Consider the following 24,327-nt stretch of genomic DNA (forward strand, 5'->3'; position numbering starts at 1 on the left):
GCATTTTCTGATCACCCTGCCCCATCCCTTCCCACACCACGCATTCTCCCTTTCCCTGTTTTATTTTCCCCTGGCACTTGCCACCCCCTGACATCGCAGTCTGTGTCCTACATTCCATGATGGCTTGCTGTCTGTCCTGTTTGTGGTTGTAACCCTCGCGGCCAGCACAAGGCAAGTGGTTTGGTTTTTTCTGTTTTTTTTTGGTTTTTTTTTTTTAGACGATCTTGCTCTTGTTGCCCAGGCTGGAGTGCAATGGCTCAATCTTGGCTCACCACAAACTCTGCCTCCCAGGTTCAAGTGATTCTCCTGCCTCATCCTCCTGAGTAGCTGGGATTACAAGCACCTGCCACCACATCCGACTAATTTTTTTTTGTATTGTTAGTAAAGATGGGGTTTCACTATGTTGGTAGGGCTAGATACAAACTCCCGACCTCAGGTGACCCACCCTCCTCAGCCTCCCAAACTGCTGGGATTACAGGTGTGAACCACCACGCCCGGCCACAAGTGGTCTTTAATAAGTATTAAGTGTAGAGCTGAATGAAAATGCTTTCCTGACCATTCCAAAGTTTAGGATAATACTCTGTGTTGGGACAGGGAATGGAAACCCAAACTGCCTACCCAGGAAGGAGAGTGATAGCAAGAGAGCCCAAGACTGATGATTGGGAATCAGGAATCCCAAGGAGGAAGGCCACCCACACTCAGAGTGAGAGGGAGAGAAAAGGTCCCCATCTTACCGACTTCTCCCATTACCCGTAAGCCCTCCTGATAGTTAGGGCCACCTCTGCGGACAAAGATTGTGACTTCATGCTCCTTCAGGGGACCCTGGTAATCTCGAATCGCTCTCACGATGCCCTGGAAGCCCAAAGGAACAACAGAGACATATGACTAAATACAAGGTAGCCACAAGTCAATGATTTATAACCATGAGAAACAAACGGACCAGGTGTATGTGACAAGGGCTAATCTTCAGAAAGCATGGGACTATGCACAGCACCCAAAGACCTGTGACATGATCACTCATAACACCACTGAGTGGGGAACGTAGAGTACCGGGGATTGACACCCTTAATGTCATGGCACCCCAGGCCTCTACAGTCCCCAAGGCCTTGCTGGTTTCTCTCTTGTCCCATCTACAGTCATTAGTCCCTTTTACTACAACTTTTTTTGGTGGGGATATCTATGCTGGGCCCTATGCAAGGGTTCTCAGAGGTACTAAGACAGCCAGTGCCCTATGAAATCTTCTTAAGTGATGTGCAGGAACGGTTTTTTTTAAAGTTCTCTCTCTTTTTTTTTTTTGAGACAAAGTCTTGCTCTGTCGGCCAGAGTATAGTGGCGTGAGCTCAGCTCATTGCAACCTCCACCTCCTGGGCTCAAGCGATCCTCCTGCCTCAACCCACTAATTTCTTTTTAGTTTTAGTAGAGATGAGGTTGTATTATGTTGCCCAGCCTGGTCTTGAACTTCTTTTTTTTATTTTATTTTATTTTTATTTATTTATTTATTTTTAAGACGGGGTTTCACTATGTTGGTCAGGCTGGTCTTGAACTCCCAACCTCAGGTGATCTACCCACCTTGGCCTCCAAAGTGCTTGGATTATAGGTGTGAGCCACCATGCCCGGTCCTGGTCTTAAACTTCTGAGCTCAACTGATCCTCCTGTCTGAGCCTCTCAAAGTGCTAGAATTATAGTTATGAGCCACCACGCCCAGCCCCTCATTTGAGATGAGATCTCAGACTTTCAAGTTTGACACCAGTCATTATTCTCAAAACTTACATGGATCCACCAGATGTGGCACACTCTTTTGAATACCCTCACTGAACATCTGTTAATATGGAATATTAATAAACGGCCTCCTTAAGTGGCTATCTTGAAGGGGATGACTCTTGAGACACATTAGTTCTGTCATCCTTGTTGACAGCAGTCACATGTAATTTAAAGCATGTACACACACAGTCCTGATCCATGAACAGACACCTAGGCTGAGAAGACCCCGGTAGGATGAGGGGGCCCCAGGTCATCAAAGCACTTTCTTCATTCTGATCTTTTGGAGAAGGGGCTCATGACTAAGAGATGCAAGACCAAGATATGCAAACAACTCTGAGTCTTACAAGAGTGTTGAAAGTAAGTAGGATTGCTTGGGCACGGTGGCTCACACCTATAATCCCAGCACTTTGAGAGGCCGAGACGGGCACATCACCTGAGTTCGGGAGTTCAAGACCAGGCTGACCAACATAGAGACACCCCATCTCCACTAAAAATACAAAATTAGCCAGGAGTGGTGGCAGACACCTGAAACTCCAGCTACTCAGGAGTCTGAGGCAGGAGAATCACTTGAGCCTGGGAGGCAGAGGTTGCAGTGAGACGAGATCATGCCATCGCACTCTAGCTTGTATGACAAGGGTGAAACGCAATCTCAAAAAATAAAAAAGAAAGAAAGAGCCGGGCGCGGTGGCTCAAGCCTGTAATCCCAGCACTTTGGGAGGCCGAGGCGGGTGGATCACAAGGTCAAGAGATCGAGACCAATCTTGGTCAACAAGGTGAAACCCCGTCTCTACTAAAAATACAAAAAATTAGCTGGGCATGGTGGCACGTGCCTCAGGAGGCTGAGGCAGGAGAATTGCTTGAACCCAGGAGGCGGAGGTTGCAGTGAGCCGAGATCGCGCCATTGCACAAGAGTGAAACTCCGTCTCAAAAAAAAAAAAAAAAGAAAGAAAGAAGGGAGGATCAACTGAGCCAGTGCTCCAAAGCATTGGTCCTGAGAAGGAGGAAAGCAGAAATTTGCCTCTCATGCCTCCGATGGGAGAGTTATGGACTAGCGTGGCAGCTGCTTGCCCAGACGCACAGCTTCAGACGTACAGGTACTGTCCCAATGTTTTCTCCACCCCCATAAGAGATCCTGGGACAAGAGCCCCCTACCTGACCTGGGTAACTCATGGTAACCTGGCTCTGGCTCAAACTCCACTTTCTTTTTTTTTGAGATGGAGTTTCATTCTTGTTGCCCAGGCTGGAGTGCAATGGCGCAATCTCGGCTCACCCTAACCTCTGCCTCCTGGGTTCAAGCGATTCTTCTGCCTCAGCCTCCCAAGTGGCTGGGATCACAATCATGTGCCACCACGCCTGGTTAATTTTTGTATATTTAGTTGAGATGGCGTTTCGCCATATTGGTCAGGCTGGTCTCAAACTTCTGACCTCGGGTGATCTACCCGCCTCAGCCTCCCAAAGTGTTGGAATTACAGGCATGAGGCACTGTGCCCAGCCTCAAACTCTGCCTTCAAGGCCCCTTCCCTGCTTTCCCCAAACCCACTTTTCCCAGAAACTGCACCACTGCTGCAGCTGTTACCTTGAATGTGGCAGCCACATTGGTGAAGTTTGCGATGCTGCCTCCAATGATGAGGATCTTGCCTGGATTTAGAGTAAGAGGGAAATCAAAAACACAGTTACAGAGGTAGACCTGAGCATCTTTCCAGGAATCCAACTGAGGAAGTTCTTGTTCCCTGAATGAGGGTCTCCCATCTGCTAGGAGATACTGGGGAGTGAGCAGGACAGTCTCTCCAGACATTCCACTTTATCAGCTCAACTCTCATTACCTATGCCACCAGACAGTGGTCAGAAGAAACCCACAGGAGCGCTACATAACTCCTAACCGACACCCAAAAACCAAAAATCCAGATTGGTCTCTCTCCCTCCTCTCTCTCTCTCTCTCTCTCTCTCTCTCTCTCTCTCTCTCTCTCTCTCTCCCCTCTCCTCTCCTCTCCTCTCTCTCTCTCTCTCTCTCTCTCCTCTCCTCTTCTCTCTCTCTCTCTCTCTCTCTTTCTGGCTCGAGAGAAGAGGAACTAGTATGCACAGCCCCAAAACACTGGGCAGGTGGTAAACGGGTACTGAGAATCACACAGGAAAGGGTCACTGAATTTATTGCAATCAGACTTTATCACAATCAGATAAACTGAATGTACTACAACCGGAGCAGGAGCATGCCACAGCCACCTCCTCCCTGCACTTGTCTGCAGGGCTTTACCATACATCGATTCTTCCCTCTCAGTCCCTTCCCACGGACAGATGTGCTCCCTGCTCTCTGTGCAGTCAGAGAAACCAAGAGCCAAAAATGCAATGATTAGCCTCAAGTTGCAAAGAACCAGGACGACACACAGCCTTGGTTGACTCCTCAAACGAAGCTGTCACATTGCAACACACTGGGCTGTCCTGGGGGAATTGGGGGCAGGTGTGTGTGTGTCTGTTTGTGTGTCTGTGTGCGCACATCTCACCATCTGGGTGCTTCTCTCGGGTCATGAGGGAGAGGATCGTCTTGGCATAGTCATAGGTCTGCTGCTCGCTGGGGGCGCCCGAGTACTCCCCATAGTTTGCCAGCTCGTTGACACCTCCTAGATCACAGATGGTATCGCTGCCAAGGAGACACAGAAGTCAGTGATGGCTCTCAGACTTGGGGAAGGGGGTGGCAACTTGGTGCCTGGGAGGACACACAGAACACTGGAGTCAGCCTGTGGACCCAGCCTCTTGGACCTCCAGCCCCCAGCTCCCATGCAGGTCTGGCCTGCAGGTTGGCGGTGCTACAGCAGACTCTTCTGGGCAGTACACTCTGCCTGCCCCAGAGCACTGGGGAGCCCCAGAAAGACAATGGCAGGTAAAATGAATAATGAGCACCTCCCTAACGCAAAGACAAGAAAAATCACACCACACAGGAGTCCCTGACAGGGCCCAAGAGAAGGTGTGATGCAGCTAGAGGAAAGAGTGCCAGCCACTCACAGAATTGAATGGCAGATCACACATCTAGAAACGAGCAGGCATCTACCATGCTTGAAGGGAAGACTGCTAATTATTGTAAAGGGTGTAGAATATGATCCTAACATTTCTATAGAGCAAAGAATGTAAATATTTACATATGCTTGACAGGACATACAGTAGCTTGCTAATAGGGGTGACCTGGTCAGGGAGAGGATAGGGAAATGGCCAGGCAACTTTCACTTTCTAGTTCATTTCCTCTGTTTGCTCTACCTCTGCATGGAGCACATAATTATCAGAATTAAAACTCATAAAACAGCTTCATTTTGACGCAAACGAGAAGGTTGCAGGAGACACTGTGTGCAGGGCAGGCCCTCGCCAAAGTCCCTCAAAGCCCTCTAGGATGCCACTGCTTTCCTCTGCCCCAAATTCCCACACCAAAGTGGCAGGACCCCACCCACCCAGGTAACACACAAGTGAATGCTGGGTAGACCAGGCTGGCATCCCTTCAGCAGCCCCCTTCAGTCACCTGTACACGACAGAGGCACCACCCCCGGCCACCATGGTCCAGATTCTCCCCTTGGGGTTCAGCAAGGTCAGCTTCAGGCTTGCCCCACTTTTGGCATCTAGGTCTGCAATGTAGGCTTCCTGGGGACCAGACAGCAACAGATAGGCCCTTTGGGGGGTGCCCCCTTTACCAGGTCCCAGATCCTAGGACCCCTCCCCATGCATTCCCAGGAGACACATGAAGAAGCCATTAGTCACCTTAATGGGGTGGGAAGAAGGGGCTGTGCAGTGCCCCACATGCCTTGAAGACACTTGACGGTGTCTATAAGTATCAAAACCACCCATAGTCACCGTCACTGCCCAGGGACAAACTTCCCAAATCCCTTCTCTGACGTCAAGTCCTTGGCCCTCTGCCTAAACTGAGCCTCACCATGTCCCTCTGCTTGACCATGCCCTCACCCTAGCATCTGCCTGCCCAGCCCATCACACACCACCCCCGTCTCCCCAGGCCAGACCGTCTCCCCACCCAGCCTCTTCCCTGAGCCTGGGGTACTTCCCAGAAAACCTGACCCTGCTGCAAGGACTTATCAGAGGACAGGGTGGGAAGGAGCAATTAAAATTCTCAGTGAGCAGCTGAGAGAACGACCTTCCGTCAGGATTAGGGGGAGCCACTTGCAATCATGGAGAAGCAACAAATCAAGTGAAGAGCCAAGGGAGGCTGATTGAGAGAGAAGTCTAAAAGGATTTCTGGCTGGGATTCAGAGTCTTGGCTCACTCCCACCCCCTACCCCATTGGGGTTTTAAGAAAATTAAATGCTTCTCGGTCTTCTTTTCCCTGCCAAATAAACAGCTCATGAAGGGGGGCCAAATGCACACCAGAGATGAGTCACCTCCCCCTGGCCTCCCCCCAGTCCCCATCTCCTCTCTAAACCAGCCTTACCTCTGGATATGCCTCCCGCCCGAAGGGGGGAGGGAAGTCGATGTCGCCCCACTTCACTTTGCAGATGTAGTCGGCAGTGGCATCCACCTTGGCCGCCAGGTCAAGGACATAGACTCCATCTTTGGTCACTACTTCAAGAGGAGTGGAGGCAATCATCAGACACCCACCAACCTCCAACCCTTCCACAAACACCACTCCTGAGGCAATCATCAGACACTGGCTCTGTGAAGAGACGACCACCAACCTCCAACCCCTCCGCAAATACCACTCCCACAGTGACTCATTCAGGTGTCAGAATTCTCTAAACTTAGTAAGAAACCAGAGTGGCCCTTATTAGAGACAGAGCATTTCCCCATGAAAGGCAAAACAAATACTACAAGACCATTCCCCTCCCCCTGATCTATAGGTAATGGGACATGGAGGTCTGTATTAGTTGCCACGGCAATTTTCAAACATCTTTCCAAAGTGCTACACTTCCTGAGTATCTTAACCATATGCAAACCCATGGTCTGGCCGCTGGAAAGTGTTTTAAGGTACATGTTGCTGACAAAAGACCACTTCCCCCGCTCCCTGTATGCACATCCGTATCTCCCAGGGGGAAGCCTCAGCATCAGGTAGAGTGGGAGCCACTGGGGGTACTGGGCCCCCACACCACCCTGGTCAACAGGATTCGTTTATATTACCTCACTGGACATCCATCTTCCTCCTCCCTGGGACCATTTAGCTAACGAAGTTAGCACAAGGCCATCTGGTCCATTAGAGGGGCTGCAACCTCAGCTGGAATGATTTGATTTCTCGCCTTCTTGGACTTTGCCCTGATAAGGCCTGGCCAGAGCCAGCCCACGCTACTCTCCCCGAACACCACCTGCTTCCTTCATAACCCAAGAGGCTGACACCAAGCTCTTCCCAGAATCAAGGGTCAATGATTGACCAACTCCCACAGAGGGAGGCAAGTGTGGGGGCCTCTGAGTGCCCCGGGAGGAAAGAAGGGCCAGAGAGTGAGAGAAGTGCAGAGGCGGCTGACCTCTTGCTGTCAGCACAGCCCGACCTGGTGGGAGCAGCAGCAGCAGCACAGTCAGACCAAAACCAGGATTTCCGGCCGGGCAGGGTGGCTCATGCCTGTAATCACAACACCTGTAATCCCAGCACTTTGGGAGGCCAAGGAGGGCAGATTACCTGAGGCTGGGAGTTCAAGCCCAGCCTCGCTAACATGGCAAAACCCCATCTCTACAAAAAATATAAAAATTAGCCAGGCATGATGGCGAATACCTGTAAATCCCAGGTACTGGGAGGCCGAGGTAGAAAAATTGCTTGAGCTCAAGAGGTGGAGGTTGCAGTGAGCCAAAACTGCACCACTGTACTCTAGCCTTGACTACAGGGTAAGACTCTGTCTCAAGAAAAAAAAAAAAAAAAAAAAAAGGCCTGTAACCCCAGCACTTTGGGAGGCCGAGGCAGGTGGATCACGAGGTCAAGAGATCGAGACCATCCTGGCCAACATGGTGAAACCCCATCTCTACTAAAAATACAAAAAAATTAGCTGGGCATGGTGGCGTGTGCCTGTAATCCCAGCTACTCAGGAGGCTGAGGCAGGAGAATTGCCTGAACCCAGGAGGCGGAGGTTTCGATGAGCCAAGATTGTGCCATTGCACTCCAGCCTGGGTAACAAGAGCAAAACTCCGTCTCAAAAAACAAACAAACAAACAAACAAACAAAAAAACCCCAGGACTTCCCCACCTCAGAGCAATTTAAAACCAAAGAGAGATGCTGGAGTTGACTGAGAGAAGAATGACAGTCTTCTGACAGCTCAGAAACAGGAACTGGCACCAAACGAGCATGGGAGTCCCTCTGCTTGGGCATCCCCATTTTGTGTTGCCCTCTGGCCAGTAAGAGTCTGGTTCTCTGAATGCCAAGGCCAGGGTTGCCACAGGCACTGGGCCCCTTGCCCCCTCCCACCCCAGCAGAGCCGGTTACCAAGGGGATTGATCTCGAGGTAGGTGAAGTACAGGTCCTCGTAGAAATTGAAGAGGCCGGAGATAAAACTGGCCAGAATTCTAGAGGTGGGAGGGAGAGAGGGACAGTTGATCCATCAGGGAGCAGCTCGGCAGCACCCCAGGCACCCCGAAGCAATCTCTCACTGCCACTGACAGCTCCATTTCCCGACACGCACCCTGCCAGCCCTTCCACCTCCTCTGCAACCCCTGCTCCCTGGACATCGCTCTTCAGCCACTGAGGCGGAAAGGAGCTGTCAGGCAAGAAGCTGGAGGCGGAGGCACCAGACAGACAGGGGCAAGGAGGTGAGGGATGCTGGTGGCATATTTCAGTCTGGTTCCGAGGCAGTCCCCACCCTGCACCCAGCTGTCTTCCTCAGGTCAAGGCTGTGCCTACCACCTGCTCCCAGCAAAGAGACCACTCTGCTCTCCCTGGTCTGTGCCCAGGGCTCATCAGTCTTCTCATCCCAACTGCCACCTCCCCACCATCCCTTTCACTCAACTCTTTCTTGTCTTCAGGGGCGTGGACCAGCAGGTGTTTTTTGATGTCCTCAGGATTCAGTTTCTCATCCACACCAACAAGCAGCTTCTGGGCCTTGGCGTCCACATCACCCACGTCCACACCTCCCTCGTGGTGGAACAGGACATAGTCCCCTTCTCGGGTGGCATAGATGCAGACATAGAACTCCTCCGCCTTGCAGATAAAGAGAGAAGGTGGTGGGACTGGGGTTGGGGGGTGAGGTTGGTGGCGGTGCTGAACTGGGGAAGATGGAGGTTCTACCAAGTACTGGGAGAGGAAACCAACCCCCATGGTCTCGCTTTCTAAAACTCAGTAAAAAACATTCACCCAGAGACTTGTGTACCATCTCTTCCCTGAGGACAAGAAGCAGAAGCCACTACCCCACTGGCTAACGGTCCAGGCTGAATCAGTGTGTCCCCAGCTGAGGGATGGGTCCTGCCTGGAGGTCTTTCTCATCCCCACACTGGGAAGACCCCTTTGTTACTAGTCCGAATTCCTCCCTGCTGCAGACCAAGCCCTTTCCTTTCCCTCTGGATTCCCTATTCCGCAGCACCTTCAGATCCTTAGTACAGCTTCAGAGACCCTGGTCCCTCTGACTTTCCTCATCAGCTTGACTTCTTTCACGTTACGGTAGGCAAACCCAAACTTCCAGGAAGGAGACCCAGCCTGGAGCCACCTCATACATACCTGACTGTGGGGGACAAAGGGCTCAATCAGAAAGTTCTTGAGGAAGCCTGTGGCCTTGCCAACCTACAGAAAAATTGACGGAGACGAAACTCAGAGGGATGGCCTTCTTTCCATCAGGGCAGAAGAAGGGATTGCCCAGGGGTGGTGCTCAAGCACTCCCACCACCGCACCCAGCATAGAGAGAATTTTCCAGAAAAATGGGGTCAGTAATCCCTAAGCTCAGTAAGTCCTCATGAGATGCCCTTTCGCCCCTTGCTCTGGTGCAAGTTGTGCCTGAACATGCACCGACCTTGCCCACTCCTGGCCTCCTCTGGATGGTGACATAGGACCTGCCCAAGTGAAAGGGCTCCGACAAGTCAAGGCTGTGCCAGAGCTTGTGGGGGAGGGGAACTGGGTAGGAGGGAGCTGACCATTCCACTTCGTCGGCCTTGAGGTAGGCACAGTGACTCAGCCTGAGGACATGAGTCTAGGCGTGGGGAATGGGGGGAGAAGAGGGGAGCCAGGGCTTAATCAGGGAAACTTCTCCACACAGACCCTCCTGGCTGAGGACCACATGCCTGCTGAGCTAATCAGCTGGAGTGGTTCCCTGGCGATGGCCACGGCTCTCATCCCAGTTAAGTTCCAAAACCCCCCACCCGTCCTGTGCGTCATTGCTGAGTCAGGGACCAGACAGCAATCCATCAGAGGTAATGAGCCGCTCCTGCCGGCCCAAGGCTGCTGCCAGCTCCGATGTCTGACGTCCCCCACCTTCCACGCCCAGAGGCCAGCTGAAGAAGGAAGTAGGACGTGCTCCCTGGGGACATGCTTAGCATCCTTCCCTCCAATCCCACCATCCTCTCTCCAAAGGCCTGGGAACCCAAGGGTCAGGTTGCTTCAAGCTTGAGTCCACGTGCAACTTCAAGGATCTCTTTTTACCAATGAGGGCCATAAACTGCGAAATTAACATTAAGGGCTGCTCTGAAGAAGGCCAATGAGGGAGGAAGACACCTCCATCACCACCTTCACTGTTATTCCCAAGGCAGCTAAGGAAGAAAACAGCTTATCCCTGGTGCAGCTTCACCCAGACAAGCACCAGACCCTTCAGAACCACGTGCACAGAGCCAGGTGTGGACAGCACATTCTTTCCACGCTAGGCCAGGCCTCAGCCCCACTCCCTCCCTCAGTCCTCCAGCTCCCTTGGAGAGTGAGAAGAAAAAACACAATTTTAGCCGGGCGCGGTGGCTCAAGCCTGTAATCCCAGCACTTTGGGAGGCCGAGGCAGGTGGATCACGAGGCCGAGAGATCGAGACCATCCTGGTCAACATGGTGAAACCCCGTCTCTACTAAAAATACAAAAAATTAGCTGGGCGTGGTGGCGCGTGCCTGTAATCCCAGCTACTCAGGAGGCTGAGGCAGGAGAATTGCCCGAGCCCAGGAGGCGGAGGTTGCAGTGAGCCGAGATCGCGCCATTGCACTCCAGCCTGGGTAACAAGAGCAAAACTCCGTCTCAAAAAAAAGAAAAAAACACAATTTTATTTCCAGGTATCTCTTAGCCTTCCTAAACCGTGTTTCACTTTAACTCTCTCATCTATACAGTTGAAATTCATCACCAAGCTGGAGAAGTCAATAACTGAATTTGGGCTTCGTGGCACATGTCTGTAGTCCCAGCTACATGGGAGGCTAAGGCAGGAGGACTATCTGAGGCCAGGAGTTTGAAACCAGCCTGGGTAACATGAGAGACCCCATATCTACAAAAAAAATTTTTTAAAGCAGCCTGGCATGGTGGCATGCACCTACAGTCCCAGCTACTCAAGAAGCTGAGGTGAGAGGATAACTTGAAGCTGGGAAGTAGAGGCTGCAGTGAGACATGAACGTGCCACTGCACTCCAGCCTTGAGTTGACAGTGTGAGACCCTGTCTTTAAAAAAAATAGGCCGGGCGCGGTGGCTCAAGCCTGTAATCCCAGCACTTTGGGAGGCCGAGGCGGGTGGATCACGAGGTCGAGAGATCGAGACCATCCTGGTCAACATAGTGAAACCCTGTCTCTACTAAAAATACAAAAAATTAGCTGGGCATGGTGGCGCGTGCCTGTAATCCTAGCTACTCAGGAGGCTGAGGCAGGAGAATTGCCTGAATCCAGGAGGCGGAGGTTGCAGTGAGCCGAGATCGCGCCATTGCATTCCAGCCTGGGTAACAAGAGCGAAACTCCATCTCAAAATAAATAAATAAATAAATAAATAAATAAAAATAAAAAAAAAAATAAAGTAGGCCAGGCACGGTGGCTCACGCCCGTAATCCCAGCACTTTGGGAGGCCAAGGTGGGTGGATCACCTGAGGTCAGGAGTTCAAGACCAGCCTGACCAACATGGAGAAACTCCATCTACTAAAAATACAAAATTCGCTGGGTATGGTGGTGCATACCTGTAATCCCAGCTACTCAGGAGGCTGAGGCAGAAGAAGCATTTGAACCCGAGAGATGGAGGTTGCGGTGGGCAGAGATCCCACCACTGCACTCCAGCCTGGGCAACAAGAGTGAAACTCTATTTCAAAAAATAAAGAAAGAAAGAAAGTTAAAAACCAAAACATAAAAAGGTTCAGCATGATTGCTCATGTCTATAATCTCAGAACTTTAGGAAGCCAAGGCAAGACAATTGCTTGAGCTTAGGAGTTCAACACGAGCCCAGGCAACATAGCAAAATCTCACCTCTACCAAAAATTTCTTTTAAGTGGGCTGGCACGGTGGCTCATGCCTATAACCCCAGCACTTTGGGAGGCTGAAGCGGGCGGATCACCTGAGGTCAGAAGTTTGAAACCAACCTGGCAAACGTAGAGAAATATAAATATAAAATTAGCTGGGTATGTTGGTACATGCCTGTAATCCCAGCTACTCAGGAGGCTGAGGCTGGAGAATCATTTGAACACAGGAGGCAGAGTTTGCAGTGAGATGAGATCGTGCTACTGCACTCCAACCTGGGCTGCAAAAGCGAAACTCCCTCTCAAAAAAAAAGCGGGCCGGGCGCGGTGGCTCAAGCCTGTAATCCCAGCACTTTGGGAGGCCGAGGCGGGTGGATCACGAGGTCAAGAGATCGAGACCATCCCGGTCAACATAGTGAAACCCTGTCTCTACTAAAAATACAAAAAATTAGCTGGGCATGGTGGCACGTGCCTGTAATCCCAGCTACTCAGGAGGCTGAGGCAGGAGAATTGCCTGAACCCAGGAGGCGGAGGTTGCGGTGAGCCGAGATCGTGCCATTGCACTCCAGCCTGGGTAACAAGAGTGAAACTCTGTCTCAAAAAAAAAAAAAAAAAAGCGGTGGGGAGCCTCAGAGCCTCATCTCCATGATCACTGTTAAAGGATCAAACCATTTCCACCTGGCTCTTGAACTATACTGGGGTTTCCTCTATAGCACATCCTGCCCAAATCAATAAAACAAAAAAGTTCGGATGTCCTGATGAGAGAGCTGGGCATGGGCACCAAGAATGGCCCTGCTGCTGGTGGCCACCTGAGTGGGTCAGTGCCACAGGACTCCCGACTTCCCTGGGCTACAATGGGACTGGCTGTGGAGGTGATCCACAGAACTGCTGACCTGGAGGTGACCATATTTGTTTGTGTTACCACGCATGTCCACCCTGACCCCATACCCACTCACTGTGGCTTCCTGTCCCAGCCGTGGCTTTAGCCAGGACTTGACCCCATCCAGAGTGAGGTTGACCCCAACTAGGCCAAGTTTTCCACGACGTTTGATCAGCTGGTCTGGCTTGACTACCAAGTTCTGGAATGAGAGGGGTTTGTATTCAGAGGGAGGAAGAATTAGATAAACGGTAGTAGTTTGGGGACCCGAAGTAGAAGACAGCAGGGATTGACTTCCCATTCACTCTGCTCCAAAGCCAGCCCCATCCATCCTTCAGGGTCAATTCCTAGAAGCTTCCCCCACCTACCCTAGCCAGTATCTTTCTTTTGAGAACCAGGTATCTAGAGCCATTCGTGCCCAAATGAAGCCTGGCACAGAGCAGGTGCTCAGCAAATACCTGCTAAGTGAGTAAGTAATTCCCTACCTTCCCTATGTAATACATTAACGTCTTCATTCAATGGTAAGCCCCTCAGAATACAGCCCAGAACATGTGTTCCAAAGAGGAGAACAGAGAGACACAGGCTTGGGGCAGCAAGTAGCCTTAAAGGTCATCTGGTCAACCCCATCCCTGTGCTTGAACCCTGCCTACAAAAGGCCCAACAAGTAGCTCCTAACCACTGCTCATACATCTCCAGGGCCAGGAAACTTCCCCCCTCCCTCCCTCCCTTTGAGATTAAGCTGCCTCCTAGTGGGAGGAAAACCCGTCACTGGTCCTAGGCCTGCTCTCTGGGCCCTGCCAAAGAAATCTAAGTGCTTCCCAACAGTGGCCCTGCAGAGATCTCAAGAACGGAGCCTCTATTCCAAGGTGACCCTCCAGGGTCAGAGCCCTTCTTCACAAAGTACAAAGTGACACTTCCTAATTGCCTTGATACACTCCTGATATACTCCACTTGGGGGAAGAGAGAGCACACACCTACTTTTTACTGAGCATCTGCCATGTGCCAGGCAGCAAGCACTCGAAATGCTTCCTGGACTTTTTTGCTAATTCTTAGCACTCAGTCAGTATTATCCCATTGGAGAGATGGGGAATCTTAACTTCAAAGAGGTGAAATGGCTTGCCCCAGGCCACATGGTTAATAAATACAGCTGTGGCCGGGTGGGGTGGCTCAAGCCTATAATCCCAGCACTTTGGGAGGCCAAGGCAGGTGGATCACAAGGTCGAGAGATCGAGACCATCCTGGTCAACATGGTGAAACCCCGTCTCTACTAAAAATACAAAAAATTAGCTGGGCATGGTGGCGCGTGCCTGTAATCCCAGCTGCTCAGGAGGCTGAGGCAGGAGAATTGCCTGAACCCAGGAGTCGGAGGTTGCAGTGAGCCGAGATCGCGCCATTGCACTCCAGCCTGAGTAACAAGAGTGAAACTCCATCTCAAAAAATAAATAAATAAATACAGCTGTGGTTTAGGCGCTGGTTTGTCCAGTTTCAAGCCCATGACAGGGTATACCAGGCTGGGTTACCTCAACATGTAGAGCTCAGCATGAAGATAAGCCCTGCTCAGCCCATGGCAACGCTGCCCACTGCTGCTGCTGGCAGGCTCCAACCCTTGTGACCCCCCTCGGCGTCTCCAACAAACCAACAGCTTTCTCTTCCTCAGACCCTGGGCCTGGAAGAACAGCCCAGAGTGGAGGCAGGGCTCACCTGGCTGAGCAGCCAGGGGTGGTCCTGCAGCAGGCGGGCCCAGTCTGTGTCAGGAGTGACCCGAGCATACTTGAACCGATTCTGGATGGCTGAGGTGGTGCAGATGAACTTGTAAAGCAGTTCTTTGCCCGTCTGCTCTGAAATTGCCTTGGCCGACATGGCTGCAGAGGGTCCTGCTCTACCTGTCTGGGAGAGAGGAGCTGGTCAGAGGGAGCAGGCATGCGGAGGCACTACCTTCCCCAGCAGGGTAGACCCACTCCCAGTTGCCCCAGACAAGAAAACCAGGCTTTTCTCAAGAGGAAGGAAAAAATGCTGTCCAGCAGGAGGAGTGGAAGAGAGATTTCAAGCAGCACTCTGCCAGCAGAGGAAGACAATCTCTAGACAGTGGGTGAGGGAGGCTAGAGAAAAACAAAGGTGCCATTTGCCCTGGGACTCTTGCCTCACCCTGCCCAATTCCCTCTAGGCAAACTAGCTAACCACAACCAGACTCATCCTGGAGCAAAAGGCAGCTGGCTGGGAGGCAAGGAATACCAGTGCTTTGACCCAAATCTGAGTGCTGGTTCCATCGAGGTGGGCACAGAGACATTGAACAGCTGAAATTGCACAAGGCTAGCGTTTTTCTCCCTACAGGTTTCATCTGCCCTGCACCCAGATTTACCCCTATACACACCCTTACACACCACCAGGCCACTGGCCAAGCCAGCAAGTTTACTTAGCCTCAAGCAGGGTCACATCCTCAGTTCCTGGTTAGGAGAGGAGTAGGGGAGGGGAAGGATCATCGAAAAGCTCTTTTCTCCAAAGCTCTTTTCTCCCAGACACTGACCTCCTACCCTGAGTATGAAGCAGACACCGGGCAGGGAAACTGACCTTTAGTACATCCCACCCGCTCCACTGAGTCATCCAGCTGCTAATTTAGACCAAAACTCACTAAGCAAAACAGGCCTCTCTGGGGACCACCCTGTACCTGTCACTTCCAACTGAGCCAGAGTGGGAGGAGGAGGAGAAAGAGGCAGAAACCATCCTCTATCACATGTTTAAGGAAAGTCATCTTGGAGTTTGAGGCTACAGTGAGCTATGATTGCACCACTACACTCTAGCCTGGGTGTCAGAGCAAGGGTGTCTAAAAAAAGATAAAAAGAAACTCATCTCATATGAGCTCTGGGAGGTACACTGAGATTTACAACCCCATTTCTTAGATGGGGAATAAAAGCTCAGCGGGGTTAGGATAACTTGCCCAAGAAGCCCACCTAATAATAAGCAAGGTTGTGACCCGAGACTCAAACCCAAACCCTAATACACCTAGGTCCCCAGAAAAATCCACACCAGCCCAAGAAAAGACCATTTTTCCAAGAACCAGGTCCATGTGTCCTTTTCACTTCAAAGAGTTCATGATAATTTCATCATCTCCCCCTCTCCACCACTCTGTCCGGAGACACCCATTCTCCTGTGGGTAACTCAAGGAGTGAGCTGGGGAGGGGAATGCGAGAGGCAGAAATGGGGGAGGCCAAGAGCTTGGCTGGATCAGGAAGTCACTCCAGTCTCCCTGGCCAAGGTCCAGAAGCAAAGCTATTGAATTTGCCAGGGGAGAAAAAAAGTCCAGTCCATATAAAGGAGGGCAGGGTGAAGGAACTGGCTCGTTTACACAGGATGGATGCTGGGTCTCCATTCCCAGCTCAGAGAAGGCCAACATTCCAGGGGCCACTTTGCAACCCCCTCCCAATTGGCCAGGCTGGTAGGGCTTCGGGTTCTAATCCTGGCTTGGCTGGTAAGCCTCTCAGCTAGTATCCAGCATGGCACATACAATGGGCGTATTCAGCCTGGGTGTCTGCCTAAAGTGGGGCAGCTGGGAAGGGGCTCAGAGATGTTCCCTTTTCTGGCCTTCCCCTAGAATGACTTGAGATTCCTTCTCAATATGAGTTTCCAGAGATGCCCGACCAGCCCCACTGCCCCACAGTCCTCCACCTCCCACCCACTGCTCCATTTCCCAATCTTCTTAACTCAGACCAGAAAAACTGGTCCTGAAATTAAATGGGTACACCCCCCCACCCCCCTCCCAAACAGAGGGCAGCCCAGGGCAGATAAAGGCACACTCAGAGAGGAGGGGGCATGGCTGATGATCCTCAGCAATTCAGACTCCTTCCATAACTCCAGGAGAAAGGAAGTCCCTCAACTTATACCTTTCTAGAAGTCTGACACTCCCAGTAAAACAGTCCCCTGGCCGGGCGCGGTGGCTCAGCCTGTAATCCCAGCACTTTGGGAGGCCGAGGTGGGTGGATCATGAGGTCGAGAGATCGAGACCATCCTGGTCAACATGGTGAAATCCCGTCTCTACTAAAAATACAGAAAATTAGCTGGGCATGGTGGCGCGTGCCTGTAATCCCAGCTACTTAGGAGGCTGAGGCAGGAGAATTGCCTGAGCCCAGAAGGCGGAGGTTGCGGTGAGCCGAGATCGCGCCATTGCACTCCAGCCTGGGTAACGAGAGCGAAACTCCGTCTCAAAAAAAAAAAAAAAAAAAAACAGTCCCCTGAACCTGGCACCTCCAAAACAGACACAAGATCCAACTTTGGAAAAGACAAGGAGAAAATGGACCCCTGCAGCTGAGAAATCACAATTTTCTTGAGACTCAGATCATATTTCAGGTCCAAGAGTCCACCTCCATAGGGCCTTTGGAAGAGGGATGGGAGAGAAGATATACGAGGGGATGGGATGATAAAGGATAAAAAACAAGATTTGCCACTTTACCAAAACAAGAGATTTGCCACTAGAGCATTCTGGCTAAGATAGGGGAGGTTGAGACAAGGAATGTATACAAGAGAATAAAAGAGGGCCTCTGCATATTCACCAATACAGAGAAGGCACCTGGCTCATAAACCCAGGGTGTGGACTCAGTAGAAATAAATCGCAACTTTAATGGTTCAGTGAGGTCTTAAAGTCTCTCTAAGGCAGTGGCTCTTAACCTCTTTGAGGTCTCAGACTCTTCTGAGACTGAAGAAAACCCCAGAAAAATGTACACATATCCAACTGCGCACATCGTTTCAAGCTCACCTGTGACTATCTGATGGCCCACAGACTGACCACCAGTTAAGAACATTAGATTGGCTGGCACGCCTATAATCCCAGCCCTTTGGGAGGCCAAGGCAGGTGGATTACCTGAGGTCAGGAGTTCAAGACCAGTCTGGCCAACATGGTGAAACCTTGTCTCTATTTAAAATACAAAAATTATTGGCAGGGCACGGTGGCTCACGCCTGTCATCCCAGCACTCTGGGATGCCCAGGTGGGTGGATCACAATGAGGTCAGGAGATCGAGACCAGCCTGGCCAACATGGTAAAACCTCATCTCTACTAAAAATACAAAAATTAGCCGGTGTAATGGCGCGTGCCTATAATCCCAGCTACTTGGGAGGCTGAGGCAGGAGAATCGTTTCAACCTGTGAGTCAGAGACTGCAGTGAGTCGAGATCTCGTCACTGCACTCCAGTCTGGTGACAGAGTGACAGAGCACTCCATCACAAAAAAAAAAAACAAATTAGCCAGGTGGTGGGTGTCTGTGATCCCAGCTACTAGGGAGACTGAGACAGGGGAATACCTTGAATCTGGGAGGCGGAGGTTGTAGTGAGCCAAGATAGCGTCACTGTACTTCAGCCCAGCCAACAGAGTAAGACTCCGTCTCAAAAAAAAAAAAAAAAAAATTGCTGGGCGCGGTGGCTCACGCCTGTAATCCCAGCACTTTGGGAGGCCGAGGCAGGTGGATCACGAGGTCAAGAGATCGAGACCATCCTGGTCAACATGGTGAAACCCCCGTCTCTACTAAAAATACAAAAATTAGCTGCGCATGGTGGCGCATGCCTGTAGTCCCAGCTACTAGGGAGGCTGAGGCAGGAGAATTGCTCGAACCCAGGAGGCGGAGGTTGCAGTGAGCCGAGACCATGCCATTGCACTCCAGCCTGGGTAACAAGAGCAAAACTCCGTCTCAAAAAAAAAAAAATTTGCTCTAGTGGAATGGGTAGATACCTACAAATACCTGTCTGGGTTAGGGACCTCTCCCCTCAAAAAGTCTTAGTCTGCATCCCCAGTAGCTGAATGTGCTGTCAAATTCATGATAGATGGTTGGGCTGAGCTTGGACTCCAGGAACTGTTATTTGGTTAACAGGTAATCTGTAAACCACTTGGGGGAAGTCATGCCCAGGAACCTGAAAACACACACATACACATTCCCTGAGGGAAGGACCTCATGAACTGAATGGGGTCTTTTCTGCAGACGGGTGAGTGACCCAGGATTGAGTTCACTTTTTGCAGACACTGAAAGAAGCAGCCTACACAGAAAGCTGAATGAAAGAAGCCTGCTCCCCAGGACACACCCCTGGGACACAGCTAGTGGAAGGGATCACTGGGGATGCTACTTAAGGTGCCTCTGGGAAAGACAAAAAAACACTCATTTGAAGGTTAGTATCTGCAGAATTGGAAATTATTATTATTTTACACAGAGTCTCACTCTGTCACCAGGCTGGACTGCAGTGGTGTGATCTCAGCTCACTGCAACCTCCACCTCCCTGATTCAAGTGATTCTCCTGCCTCAGCCTCCTGAGTAGCTGGGGCTACAGGCTTGCACCACCACTACCAGCTGATTTTTGTATTTTTAGTAGAGACAGGGTTTCACCATGTTGGTCAAGATGGTTTTGATCTCTTGACCTCGTGATCCGCCTGGCTCGGCCTCCCAAAAGTGCTGGGATTACAGGTGTAAGCCACCGCGCCCAGCTGGGAATTATTATTTTTATCATTTGAGAGGACAGGCAATCTCTGGAGTAAGTTCTAGAGAAGCAGAATTCTGAGTGCCCCCTACTAAGGCAGGCATTAGTGTCAGAATGGGGATGGAGGCATCAGCTGCCCAGTGTGAGGGCTCTTCCCACTACTGCCCCCACAAGCTGTTTAGGAAGGTTTCTAAGAGGTGAAAATCACCCCTTTGGGCAACTGGGACCTACCAGCTGTCCCTCACCCAATATTTTAGTTCAGCTGAGCCGGCTGGAAACACAAAGCAAAATTAAGGGTGGAGAGGAGTAGGCTAGCTGACCAAACCGTGCTGTGTACTTCTCCTTATCATCCCTTCCAAAATCCTCTTCCCAGGAAGACCTCCTGGGACCCTGTAACTGCAGAACTTGGCACTGCACGGTATCTGCCAAGGTTGGAGAGGGCGGCAGGCGCTGGGACTGGCCCATTGCCAGGCTCGACAGGAGGGCGGCGGCAGCATCCTCCAGCCCCTTGAGGACCTTGTCTCGGCGTCAGCTCAAGGGTGGGGTGGCACCCCGACCATCTGTCGCTTAGGGGTTGGACTCGACAGCACTTCCAGTGCGAGAAGAGTCCTTGCTGAGGCCTCCGGCATCCTGGGGCAGCCTGGTCCTGCGTGGCCCGCTCCGGAGGCGCGCCCAGCTCACTCCCTCCACTTGGGCGTAGAGCTCAATCCAGTCTCCACAGAACCAAGGGAAGGGCCTGAGCCCGGCCAGTGAGGGATAGGAGTGGGACCAGTCGCCATCGCGACTTCCCGTCCCGGCATCCGATGGGGGAACTCGGATGCGGCCAAAAGACGGCCGAGGAGGCTCGATAGCTGTGCCCGGGCGGGGTGAGGCGCGTCAGGAGGGGGCCCATGCAATGTGGCAGAGGCAGGAAAAGCAAGGAGGGCGGCAAGCCCCGCGCAAACTCCCAAGAACTGGAATGTGGGGGAGCGGGGGACAGCGTCAACACGCGGCCACCAACAGGGACCCCGAGCGAAGGCGAATCTAAAGCTAATACCCTCAAAACTTCCAAGCAGGTGCAGGGAGGGCGCGTGAGCACCGAGCCCGCGTCGAGGAAGGCGGTTCCGGGTTGGGGGAGGGAGGCAGGAAGCTCCTAGGGCGCGCGGACTCCAGCCAGCGAAAACAGTGGCCCGCGCTCACCTCTGCGAAAGTCCGTGCGCGGCACTCGCTCCTCAGGAACGACGAACACCACAAAATCCGGAGCGCTCCAGCCGCCGGCAGCTACCCGGGATCGGGCTTTTGTCCCGGCCCAGCCGGGCTTCTCCCCGCCCCCATCGGCTCACAGTGAGAGCGACCCCGCGATTGGTCACACGCGTTCCCTAGCCTGAGCGCCAGGGCTCCTCCCAATTCGCTGCCGCTGTGTCCCCGCCCCCCGAAGGCGGGCCCCTGGGCCTGCTGGGACTTGTAGTCCCGCTAGCCCGTCCACCGCCTCTTGGGAGTCGGCAGGGCGGGGCCGGGGCGGGGGCGGGGCCGGGGGCGGAGCCCCGGGTGGGCAGATGGGTCGGGCTAGGCTGGGAGGAGAACGCGCGGGCCTGAGGGTAGTGGCCTGATCGCTTGGGGGGCTGGACGGACTGCTACTCGGGAAATTGGGGGAAGGGAGGGTGGGATGTTAGCCCTACTGGCTGTAGCGCAGCTTGGGGACCTGGAGTCCCCTTGCTCCCTCCCTTGGGAGAAACGGACGTCTGCATCTGGGCCGCACCGAATCTGATTGCTTAGACCATCTCTTTAAGCAGTCGTGGCTGGCAGGCCGCTTTTCATTAGCACGTGGCGCCTCTCCCCTCCCTGGAGTCTCCCTACCGGGCCGATGGGGCAAAGCTGAGCTGAGGTTAACAGAGACTACTTCCCAGTGTGGGATAGGGCGGAGGCCACGGTAAGCAAGTGAGGCTACGAGGGTGCCAGACACAGCACTGTCAATCCCACTCACCTGCTCGCCTCAGCATGGATCTGGGCGGAGCTGGGAATTCAAGGCGAGATTCCAGCGCAGGGCTGGAGCCATCTCTGACAGTCTCTTGCTCCCACCAACCTCTGGCTTAGACACTGGAATGAATGAACTGCTCTCTCGCCCTTCCCCATTACCTGAGACAGATCGTATTTTCCAAACCAAAAACTGGGACATCCAGTCTGACAGGTGCTGGTGAACTTGTGGGGGCAGAATACATGAAATCAGTCCTGGACATCAGGATATGTACTTACTGTTCCAACACGCTGCAGCCTCCTTCCCTACCTGCACCCCAACTCTGTAGGTCCCGAGCTGCTCCCTAAGCCTAACAGCTGTCTAGTTCCAGGAAGAAGGCCAAAAGCATCCACTGTCCAGCTCAGGTGAAGAGGTCAGCCCAGAATGCAGAGAAGCAGCAGGCCTGTGCTCCTGCCAAGCACTTGGGGTCATACTCCCACTGCAACAGTGTTGTGACACTTACAGACAAAAACTTCTCCAAGACCCCCCTCCCCCCACTTCTGTTGCTGCCAGGAGTAAGGTAACTGAACTTGCTACCCATGCCTGAACCAAGTGTTCCCTGATGATGTCACTTTCTGATCCCTTCCCTCCCATTCACCTTTTTGAAATAGCAGCTCCTTATCACCTTTCTTCTCTTAGTCCTAAAATGGGGGAGGCCAGGCATGATGGCTCACACCTGTAATCCTAGCACTTTGGAAGGCCAAAGCAGACGGATCACTTGAGGCCAGGATTTCAAGACCAGCATGGCCAACATGGCGAAACCCCGTCTCTACCAAAAATACAAAAAATTAGCCAGGCTTGGTGGTGCATGCCTATAATCCCAGTTACTCGGGAGCCTGAGGCAGGAGAATAGCTTGAACCCGGGAGGTGGAGGTTGCAGCGAGCTGAGATTGCACCACTGTCCCTTAGCCTGGGCAACAGAGTGAGACTCCAACTCAAAAAAAAAAAAAAAAAAAAAATGCAGTTCAGTGACTGCACCACTGAACACCAGCCTGGGTGACAGAGTTAGACCCTGTCTCAGAAAAAAAAAAAAGACAGATACACTGCTAGGGAAATGGTCATCCAAATGGAACATAAAATATAATAAACTCTTTGTATGTCAATTTGGTAATCGCAGCAAACATTTTAAACTCATTTGCCTTTTGGTCCAGTAATTCCATTTCTAATCATTTATCCTTCAGAAATACTTGCATATGTGCATGATGAAGATAGGGATCTTTTCTGTGTTCATTGCTGTATTTCTAGCAGTTTAAATAATAACTGGTGGCCAGGCAAGGCGGCTCACACCTATAATCCCAGCACTGTGGAAGGCTCAGGAGTTTGACCCACCCTGACCAACATGGTGAAACCCCATCTCTACTAAAAATACAAAAATTAGCCAGGCATGGTGGCCATGGGCCTGTAATCCAGCTAATCAGGAGGCTGAGGCACAACTGCTTGAACCCGGGAGGCAGAGGTTGCTGTGAGCTGAGATTGCACCACTGCACTCCAGCATGGGTGACAGAGTAAGACTCTGTCTCAAAAAATAATAATAATAATAATAATAATAATGACTGGTACATAGTAAGTACTCAATAAATGTTTGCTGAGTGATTGTCCTCCATTTAGGTGTTGCTACGCCTAAGTTTGACTATTCCTGGGCAGGAACAACAAAAAATAACTGTCCAAGGAATGAGGGAGGAGAGGTGCTGGCCAGAGGGCCCAGGAGCCAGCCACTGAAGTTTTCCAGTTCACTTACTGGTCTCATCCCAGGCCTCTGCCCCCAACGGACTCTCTTGTTACCCTACCACACCCACACAGAGGTTCATCTGCCCCAAATTAATCAATCTGGAACCCATCTTCTCATCATTCTATTTACTTTTTTCTTTTTTTGACACAGAGTCTTACTTTGCCACCCAGGCTGGAGTGCAGTGGCATGATCTTGGCTCACTGCAGCCTCTGCCTCCTGAGTTCAAGTGATTCTCCTGCCTCAGCCTCCCAAGTAGCTGTAATTACAGGCAAGTGCCACCTTGCCCAGCTAACTTTTGTATTTTTTGTAGAGATGAGGGTTTCACCCTGTTGGCCAGGCTGGTGTCAAACTCCTGACCTCAGGTGATCCACCCACCTCAGCCTCCCAAACTGCTGGGATTACAGGTGTGATCCACTGCACCTGGCTGAGTTTATTATTTTTGCCTCTTGTCTCTCTTTGCCATATTCTGTGTTTGGAAATTCTCTCAAGTGCATGCAGGAGGAGAGGTCATGGTGTACAGATGAGTTGCCAGGCTCTGTCAAAGCCCAAGTCTCTACCCAACACCATTTTTTTTCCCATAGAGATGGGGTCTCACTAAGTTGCCCAGGCTGGTCTCAAACTCCTAGGCTTAAGTGATCCTCCCACCTTGGCCTACCAAAGTACTGGGATACATGTGTGAGCCACTGTGCCTGGCTGGCTTTTTTTTTTTTTTCTTTTGAGACAGGGTCTCACTCTGTCACCCAGGCTGGAGAGCAGTGAGCAGTGGCTCGATGACAGCTCACTGCAGCCTCAACCTCCTAGGCTCAGGTGATCTTCCTGCCTCAGTTTCCAGAGTAACTGGCACTATAGGCAAATGCCACCATAACTGGATAATTAAAAACAGAATTTTTTTTTTTTTGTAGAGACTGGGACATGCCACCTTGCCCAGGTTGTTGTAACACCAATATTCAAGGTTTAGAACTGTGCCCAGCCCTACAGCATTTGCAGGCCTCATCTCCAGCACAGGTTGCATTGACTTCTTTCTCTCTCATAACTTTGGTGTTCCCTCAGATATGGTCAGTACCAAGCCAGGCATGGTTGCTAAAGCTTTGTAATCCCAGTACTTTGGGAAGTCAAGACAGGTGGATCACCTGAGGTTGGGAGTTCAAGACCAGCCTGACCAATATGGAGAAACCCCATCTCTACTAAAAATACAAAATTAGCTGGGTGTAGTGGCACATGCCTGTAATC

The 24,327-nt window shown here is 51.6% G+C and overlaps 1 protein-coding gene across 5 annotated transcripts in view; it reads right to left on the reverse strand.

Moving 5' to 3' along the window:
- Positions 1-20,712, reverse strand: part of ACLY (ATP citrate lyase) — a 55,675-nt gene extending 34,963 nt beyond the window's left edge. For 2 of the 5 annotated variants that reach the window (XM_039475958.2, XM_039475956.2), the window contains exons 1-11: positions 20,555-20,712; positions 14,627-14,808; positions 13,005-13,127; positions 9,377-9,439; positions 8,673-8,863; positions 8,153-8,232; positions 6,182-6,312; positions 5,264-5,382; positions 4,260-4,396; positions 3,338-3,399; positions 735-852 (exon numbers count right to left, since the gene is read on the reverse strand). In XM_039475958.2, the coding sequence (XP_039331892.1) occupies positions 735-852; positions 3,338-3,399; positions 4,260-4,396; positions 5,264-5,382; positions 6,182-6,312; positions 8,153-8,232; positions 8,673-8,863; positions 9,377-9,439; positions 13,005-13,127; positions 14,627-14,785 (1,183 nt within the window). In that variant the 5' untranslated portion in view covers positions 14,786-14,808; positions 20,555-20,712. Of the gene's footprint in view, positions 1-734; positions 853-3,337; positions 3,400-4,259; positions 4,397-5,263; positions 5,383-6,181; positions 6,313-8,152; positions 8,233-8,672; positions 8,864-9,376; positions 9,440-13,004; positions 13,128-14,626; positions 14,813-20,411; positions 20,515-20,554 lie in introns of those variants that run through there. The other 3 variants (XM_074388715.1, XM_039475957.2, XM_074388714.1) reach the window with 3 other exon arrangements.
- Between the last annotated feature and the right edge of the window lie 3,615 nt (positions 20,713-24,327).

The sequence above is a fragment of the Saimiri boliviensis genome, chromosome 17, assembly GCF_048565385.1.
Source record: "Saimiri boliviensis isolate mSaiBol1 chromosome 17, mSaiBol1.pri, whole genome shotgun sequence".
Taxonomy (NCBI): Eukaryota; Metazoa; Chordata; class Mammalia; order Primates; family Cebidae; genus Saimiri; species Saimiri boliviensis.